The 9,077-nt window shown below is 37.9% G+C and overlaps 1 protein-coding gene across 1 annotated transcript; it reads right to left on the minus strand.

Moving 5' to 3' along the window:
• Positions 1–8,141: 8,141 nt before the first annotated feature.
• LOC112857454 (olfactory receptor 4P4-like) lies at positions 8,142–9,077 on the minus strand. Its single transcript, XM_025920791.1, has one exon. It carries the CDS (start codon positions 9,075–9,077, stop codon positions 8,142–8,144), a length of 936 nt encoding a protein of 311 aa, XP_025776576.1.

Genomic DNA, 9,077 nt, shown 5'->3' on the forward strand with positions numbered 1-9,077 from the left:
ATATGCCTGGACGCCCACATTGATTTAACCAAGGCAAGCATCAAAAGCACATTTTGGATGATCTCAGCAAGGAAACTTACCAAAGAAAGAAAAAATAAACCACTATGAATTATAAATACCGCACTTAGTGGAGCAAAAATGTGTATAAGAGAAATAAAGCATAAACATGGAATGTACTACAAACTATATATATATATATATATATATATATATATATATATATATATATTCTTTATGTATAAAATCCTATATATTTTATTAGTAATTCTCTCATTTTTATACATCGGGGTTGACAGTAATATGTTGTGTATAAAATTATGGCAAAAAATACCATGGGGTGGTAAAAGCAAAAGGCCATTTAACCTCTAAGGGGTAACAGAGATACCTCATGTTTCCAATTTCCTTGCAGATTTCAGAGCCATTTTGAATTGTTCATGCCACCCACTATAGACTTCTAACCCATCAGAAAGAGGAATGAGTTGAATAAATGAATATTTTATTATTTGACAGGAATTTCTATTTATTAAATAAAGTCACTCTCCTTAGGGTACTTAACTACTTGCTAAAAATAGTTTCTACAGTAAGGTTTAATGTCTGGTGCACAATAGATATGGAATGAATGAATAATGGTATAAAGGAAGATGAATAAAGTCAATAAAATGTTGAACCACTAAATAGTACTGCAGATAAGGGACTTTTTCCTACTTTTATCTGATAAAGACTTTTATCTGATAAATCCTAGCTAGATCTCTTAGAGAAACCACAATTTCTTTTAACTCCTGCTTCGCCTGTGTAATGAGAAAGAATTTGAAACTCTGATTCTCAGTGACGGGGAAAATAGCTTACCTTGATATTCTCCCTGCTCTCAGCAAGATTTCATCATCTTACGATTGTGGGCTGTTTATGTTATTCTTCTCTGATAATTAGTTTACTTCTTGGTAACATCTCATTATGAAAAGGTGTTTTTAAAAATATGTGGCTCCATTTACACACAAAACAACTTCAGGATAAATATATTCCATTTGATCCTTCCATCCCTCACTCATTAGTCAACAGTAATTTCTTGAGCCCAAAGGTACATCAGACACATTGATAATTGCTGGAACTTCAGTGGTGAATAGAGAGGAACCCAGATCTTGCCTTCACAGGGCTTAGGATCCACTGACAGACATCCAGAAGGGAGCAGAAAATGACAACACCATGTTATAAATGGTGAGAGAGTGGCAGCACAGGGTGCTATGAAAGCATGTTTGGGGGACACACGACAAAGACTTGAGGGTTCGAGGAGACTTCCTAGATGAAAACACAACTAAAATGGGATACAAAGCATGAAAGGAAATCATCAGTGTGAAGAGGCATGTGTTGGGATGAGAGTATTCTAGGAGAGGACCCATAACCAAGGCCACTGGGTGAAAAAGAATAAGCAGAAAACCTTATCATTTCAATATGGTTGTGGCTATTAATTCATCTATTTATTCAATAATGAATTACTGAGCCCCTCCTGTGTGTCAGCTTATAAGCTGGACACTGCGCTTGTAAAAGTCTAATTAGTAAGATGTGAAACTGGCAAATTAGCGACAGAGAAGATCAAGAAGAACCTTGTGTGTTAAAGTTGAATGTCTGCACACGGGGAAGACATTGCGATGTTCTTCCACATCTTTTCATGGCCTGATAGCTCATTTTTTTGCACTGAATAATACTCCATTGTCTGATGTCACACAGTTTATCTCTTCTAACCTACTGAAGGACATCTTGGCTGCCTCCAATTATTTTGACAGCTATGAATAAAGCTTTATGAATAAAGATCTGTGTGCAAGTTTTTTATGTGGACATAAGTTTTCAACTCCTTTGGGTAAATACCAAAGAGTGAGGTTGCTGGACTGTGCAGTAAGAATATGATGGTTTGGGAAGAAACTGACGAACTGTCTTCCCAAATGGCTGCACCAATTTGCCTTCGCACCGCCATGAAAGAGAGTTCCCATTGTTCCACATTCCCATCAGCTGCATTGGTGGCAGTGTCCCACATTTTGGCCAATCTATAAGTGTATTGTGGGAAAACATACGTGAGTCACCCACTTATCCAAAATGTGCAGATGAATTAATAAAAGAAAGCTCGGGAAGTTGAAACTAATTGGGCGAAGCCTCACAATTAAAATATGACAGGGTCAGAATCTATGCCATGTTTGACTTGACATAAATCCCAGCCCCATCCGTCATTGTGAATTCTCAGATCAAATTAGTGTGTTTTGGTCAACTTATGTTGAATTCTACTTACAACACTGCTCTTATACAAAGTAAGAGTTTATCCCAGGGGCAATGGGATATTGCCCACATTTTCCGAGAAGGGAGCAATAGGATCATATTTGTCTGTTAGAATGCTGTTTCCCTCATTCTGCAACACTACAGACTCACATTTTACAGGCAGACCCTTTACAGTTAAGATTCAAATATGAATGTCAGATTTCTGGGTGGGATGGAGTGACTGACAGCAGACACGCATTCCTACAAGAAAAGGTGGAAAAGATGGAAACAGAGAATCATCTCCAAAGAGACTGGAGAGCTACTAAGGGAAGAAGAACTAGAAGGAATGAGATGAATAATGGGGGAGAGGTGGTAAACACAGAGCTGAGGTGAACAGCAACAACCACATTTACCCTGAGAATTTTCGTTTCTGGGTACAGGATGGAACTGAGGAACCAAGTGTGTGTTTTTTTTTATTTTTCAAGTTTATTTATTTTTGAGAGAGAGAGAAAGAGACAGAACACTAATATTGGAGGAGAAAAGAGAAAGGAGACAGTGAGTCCCAAGCAGGTGAGTTGAGTGGAACCTGGGGTTCCAACTTACCTATAGCAAGATCATGACCTGAGCTGAAGTCAAGAGTCAGATGCTTAACTGACTGAGCCACCCAAGCACCCCAAGGTTCTACATTTTTATACACATTTACAGCTACTGCTGAGACATATAGGAATCAGCAGAGCTTTGGTCAGAGACTAGAGAACCTCAAAGATACACCAGTTTTTCCCTCGATTCGTATGTGAAATATTGAAACCATATAACACAACCAGGAGAGAAATGGACTTCCTTAAAAAAACGACGTAGTGTGTAATTTTGTTACCTTCTTCATTTACCATAATGTTTTAGAGGTTTATCACGTCGTATTATGGTAATTCCTCTTCATTACCGAATAGTATTCACTGCATGGCTCCGCCATATTTTGTAGACTTATTCACCAGTTGGTGGACATTTGGATTGTGTACAGTCAATGGCTACGATGAATGATGCCGCTGTGAACATTCATGTACAAGTCTTAGTATGGAGATGTATTATCGTTTCTCTTGGACTGATACTTATGAGTTGAATTGCTGGGTTTTATGTTAACTGCATATTAGCATTTTAAAAGTGGTGGCGCTATGTTACATTTTTCATGAGCAATGTCTGAGAGCTCCCTGTTTCTCCACAACCTCACCAACGCTTGGCATTGTCTGTCTTTTTAAATTTAGCAAAAATTGTTCAAAATATTCTCTTATGGCTCATAATTTCTGTAGGTCTACACAAAGAGTATCCCACTCATTTTTGATACAATTCTTATTTCCATTCTTTTGTTTGTTTCTTTGTTTGACTTATTGCTTGGCTAGGACGTTCAGTATAATATTGAATAATGTCAATTTAAATTGTTGATACTAAGGGGCATTTGGGTGGCTCAGTAGTGTCTGGCTTTGGCGCAGGTCTGGATCTCAGGGTTCGTGAGTTTGAGCCCCACATTAGGCTTTGCACTGATGGTGCAGAGCCTGCTTGGGATTCTCTCTCTCTCTCCCTCTCTCTCTCTCTCTCTTCCCCTCCCCCCACTCTCTCTCTCTGAAAATAAATAAACTTAAAAAAATGTGTTAAGTTTAAACTGGTGATACTAAGTGTCACTTCTTCCTGATTTCAAAGGAATAAGTTTTAGTATTTCGCAGTTCAATATGTTGTTTGTTCTAAAAGATTTTAGGTGAGGCACCTTGGTGGCTCAGTTGGTTAAGCATCCAACTTTGGCTCAGGTAATGATCTCATGGTTTGTAGGTTCAAGTCCCACACGGGGCTCTGAGTGGACAGTTCAGAGCCTGCTTTGGATCCTGTCTCCCTCTCTCTGCCACTCCCCAGCTTGCTCGCTCTTTCTCTCTCTCCCAAAATAAATAAACATTAAAACAATTGTAGATAATTATTTTAAATATTTATAGGGAACACTTTGGGGATTAAGATTCAATTAGGTTTATTTTCAAGTTTTTATTTCAATCCCAGTTAGTTAACATGCAGTGTAGTATTAGTTGCAGGTGTAGAGTTTAGTGGTCCAACACTTACATACAACACCCACTACTTTGGCTAAGATCAAGTGTAGTTACAGTTAAGTGGAAACAAATCATCTATGGATGCCATAATGTATGGTTTTGCGCTAGAAATTTACCTCTAAGCATTGGTATACTTTCTTTGATAAATCCTATTTTTATAGTTTTATTTTTAGTTATTCTTTAATTTCTCTTATGATTTATTTTCACTTTTTACTGTAAACAGTTTTTAAATTACCATTTGTTTGAGATTGAAAGTTGCCTTTATTTTTTGTTTCCTACTTTAAGTGAATTATCATCAGATAAGTTGCTCTGGTGGTGCAGAGAATTTGACACTTGTGGAGAATAAATCTGTGGCATCAAATTAGGTGAGTTCTTTTAAATAACTTATATTCAGTCACAGCTGATGAGTGTAGCATTTTTATATATACCCAGAGCTGGCTGCTTATTGGTTTGGATCAAATCCTCTATATCTTTCCGCATGCACACACATTCGGATTTGTAAATGCTTCAACGTTGCAAATTCTATCAATGTTTAAGAATTTGAAGAATTGACAATGGCTCTTATCTGAAAGTCTGTTTGGTTTTATATATATACGTGTATATTTGTATAATATGATAATATCATATATAAAATTTCTTCAAATGCCAACAGCATTTTGACTACTCTAACATTTTCAGCTTTTATTTTCAATCTTTTCATGGCCTAGGGATTAGGTGTATCTTTTGTAAAAAGTACATATCAGCAGATGATAGAGAGTCACCAAAACATGTTTCAAAATGTTCAAAGCAGGTCAACTCATACTATCCGTAAATTAGAAATGGCCTCAATGTCTAGCAACAAGAGAATGGATCAGCTGTCACATGTCCATGCAGTGAGCGACAATAAATTAATGAAAACGACCAGAATATAGATAAAGCATGAAGACTGAATCTCAAAAACTTGATAATGAGAAAAGAGACCCTTAGGAGCACAGTATGCACTGCTCTTTCTCTACAGAATCAAACAGTAGGTAATTTTAGTCAACGTTAGAGGTGAAGGTAGTGATTACTTTCAGAAGGTGAGGATTTCACAGAAGTACAAAGAAGACTTGTGGTGTGGTCTACTGGTAACTTGTGACTGAATCTGATTGCTGATTACATGATACTGCTCATTTGAATGATCTACCTACTCTAAACATGAAAATTATTTTTCTTCTAGTAATGAAATTGGTTTTGCTTTGTTTTGTTGGGAGAGGGAGAGGGAGAGAATCTGAAGCAGTCTCCAGACCCAGCACAGAGCCCAATGCAGGGCTCAATCTCAGGACCATGAGATCATGACTGAGCTCATGGCCTGTGCTAAAATCAAGGGTCTGATGCTTAAGTGACCTAGCCACCCAGGTGTCCTTGAAATTGGTCATTTTAAGCACATACCCCTTCAACCTTTCGACTGACAAATGTTTTTGTGATGTCTTTTTAAGAGATAACATCAAATCTTGCAATATTTTCTTTCTTCCCTTAGTAGCCGCTGTGATAGCAATTCACCCAATTTCTCTTTGCTATAAAAACTCTAATTTTATCTCCCTCATCACTTTTGCCTGCTCTTTATGTTTCTTTGCACAGTTCTCCCAAAACGATTGTACCTCCCGCATCGCACTTGCCCAACCTAAAACTCTTTCAGTACGGTAACTATCTTCCTTTTCCGAAAATTCCATTATCCAGTCCCTTCTCTGTTATCATTGCTGTGTTTCTTAGGCAATCTTAAGTGTAAAACTGTTAAGCATGAGGAAAAGACTTTACACTAAAGTTGAAAAGCTTTATCTGGTCGCAGTAGAAAATCTTTTTCAGAAGACTCTTCTTCATTTAGTGACAAGATGACTTCGTTTAGGTATTGTGCCACAAGGTACTTTTAATTAATAAAAGTGCCGCTATTCTCCCCCTTACTGGGAGAATCTCTCCCTGCAAAGCGTTACATTTGTTGTAAGTAAATGAACTTACATCGACACGTCATTATCCCCCCCTCCAAATTCAGTTTACATTAGAGTTCGTCCTTGATGTTTTACATTCTGTGGCCTTTGACACGTATAATGACAATATCCAAATGAGGTAACATACAGAACAGTTTCACTACCCTAAAGATCCTTTGTGGCCTACCTATTTACCCCTCTCCCTTCCTTCATCCTTGGCATCCGCTGACTGGTCTTTTTGCCGTTTCCATAGTTTGCCTTTCCCAGAATGTCATGTATCGGTGGTCCCCACTTACAATGGTTGGACTTCTACTTTTCTAAATTTCCCATGGTGCGAAAGTGATACACATGCAGTAGAAACTGTACTTTGAACTTTGAATTTGAATCTTTTCCTGGGCCAGTGATGTGAATTATGATATCTTCTCATGATGCTGGACAGGGGCAGAGAACTGCATCTCCCAGTCAACCAATCGATCGCGAGGGTCAACCATAAACACACCTGTAACAGGTCTGTGTCCGTACAATCATTCTGGTTTCTGCTTTCAGTACAGTATTCAACAAGTTACATGAGACATTCAATACTTTATTATAAATAAGCCTTGTATTTGATGACTTTGCCCCTACTGTAGGCTAATGTAAGTGTTCTGACCACAGTTAAGGTAGGCTAGGCCAAGCTATGAAGTTTGGTAGGTTGGGTGTATTATATGCATTTTTGACTTAAAATTTTTTCAACAGATGATGGGTTTATTGGGACATTACTCCCTTGTAAGTCAAGGAAGACCTGTAGTTGAAATCAAACAAAAGATAGCCACGTTACATTGGCTTCTTTCACTTTGAAATATGCATTTATGTTTCCTGCGTATATCTTCTTATCTTAATAGCTCAGTTTTTAGTGCTGAATTATATTCCATTCTCCATATTTCCAATAGTTGATTTATTCACCTACTTAAGGATATCGGTGTTGCTCCCAACGTCTAGTGATTATGAATAAACCTGCAGTGAGTACCCGTGTGCACCCAAAATGCATTTTGTTTCTTCATTTACTTTGTGGTTAGATCACATCTTATTTATCTTTTGCTATTCTCTCTCTCTCTGTCATTTCAGTAGGAAAAGTCTTAAGTTGTGGATCCAGTGACCAACCATGTACTTACCAATTTTAGGCAAATAGCAGTGAGTCAACACTTAAAGTTTAATAGATATAGTTTCTGAAGTTAATGGCAAATGTTGTTAAACTCTGCCCAGTAGGTGGAATACCAGTACGTGTGTTTCAGCATTTTGAATTCTAGACTCTCATTCTGTCGTCACTACTTATTCTTATTGATTTCAATGGGACATGAGGAGAGCTGACCCCCAGGAACCACTTAAAAGCAGATTCTACTCTAAATATTTATTTGTTTGCACAACTGATTTCTACATGAACTAGAGGCTGTATATACGCATGTTGTACATGAAATTTAAGTTAATTCATTTAATTTTAGATTATAACCTTCTTTTTTGGATTTCAACTTCTGAGCTACCCAAGAATGTCTGTCATTGCGTGGTCTGGCTTCTACCTCTGAAGTTTTAATAAAATTATCATTAAAATATTTTCCATTATAATTCACTAATCAATATACCACTGGTTTATTTGCTTTGACCCAATTGTTTTTTTCACGTAGGTTACCCTACATATACACCATAAAACTAACTTAGTTGCCAATTAATTTTGGCTTGCAAGAATTAATAGTTGCTTAGTGATTACTTTAAACTTTAGTCCCATTGCTCTCATTCATTCCATTCACAAGAGTGATGGTTTACAAAATCTATGAGATAGTCCCCACCTTTTTCATTCACAAAGTTTCTCAAAGTTGCGTAGCCAATAAGCTTCTTCACATTAATTGTGTGTTTCCTTTGCAAATAATGTGTGACACCAAACTTTCCTCATCATGGTTTTCATCTCTGAGTTTCTCAGAGTGTAGATTAAGGGATTGAACATAGGAGCAATGATCGTGTAAAATAGAGCAAATATTTTGTCCTCAGGAAAAGTAGTAGGTGGCCTAAGGTAGATAAAGATTACTGGTCCAAAAAATAAGACGACCACAGTGATATGAGACCAACAGGTGGAGAGGGCTTTGCGTCTTCCCTCAGCTGAGAGATTTCTTAAAGTGAATAAGATAATACCATAAGAAACAAATAAGACAAGAAAGGTAACTAAGGCGACCAGACCTGAAAAGGCAATCACAAGGATACCAGTGACGTAGGTGTCGGTGCAGGCAACTTTTAGCAAAGGAAAAATATCACAAAAGTAGTGATCAATTTCATTAGGACCACAGAAGGGCAAACCAATCGCGGTAGAAAAGAGAGGGAAGGCATGGACGGCCCCACCAGCCCAAGCAGCTACGACTAGCAGATTGCATCTTGTCCTGTTCATGACAATCACGTAGTGGAGAGGTTTGCAGATGGCAGCATAGCGATCAAAGGCCATGGCGGTAAGCACGAAGATCTCGGTGCCTCCAAAGAAGTGCATTGTAAACACCTGTAACATGCAGTTACTATAGGAAATGGTTTTTCTTTCCACCAGCAGGTCAGCAATTAACTTGGGTGTAACAGTAGAGGTATAGCAGATGTCTATTAAGGATAAGTGGCTGAGGAAATAGTACATGGGTTGGTGAAAAAGAGGGCTGCATCGAATGGAGACGAGAATCAGCAGGTTTCCTGCCAACAAGGCGACGTAACAGACTAAGAAGAGGACAAAGCAAAATACTTGTATGTTCTGGTCGTAGGAAAGTCCCAGAAGAATGAATTCTGACATGTTTCTGTGGCTTTTCAT

Source organism: Puma concolor, chromosome D1, assembly GCF_028749965.1.
Source record: "Puma concolor isolate L17-30 chromosome D1, mPumCon1.1.hap2, whole genome shotgun sequence".
Lineage (NCBI taxonomy): Eukaryota > Metazoa > Chordata > Mammalia > Carnivora > Felidae > Puma > Puma concolor.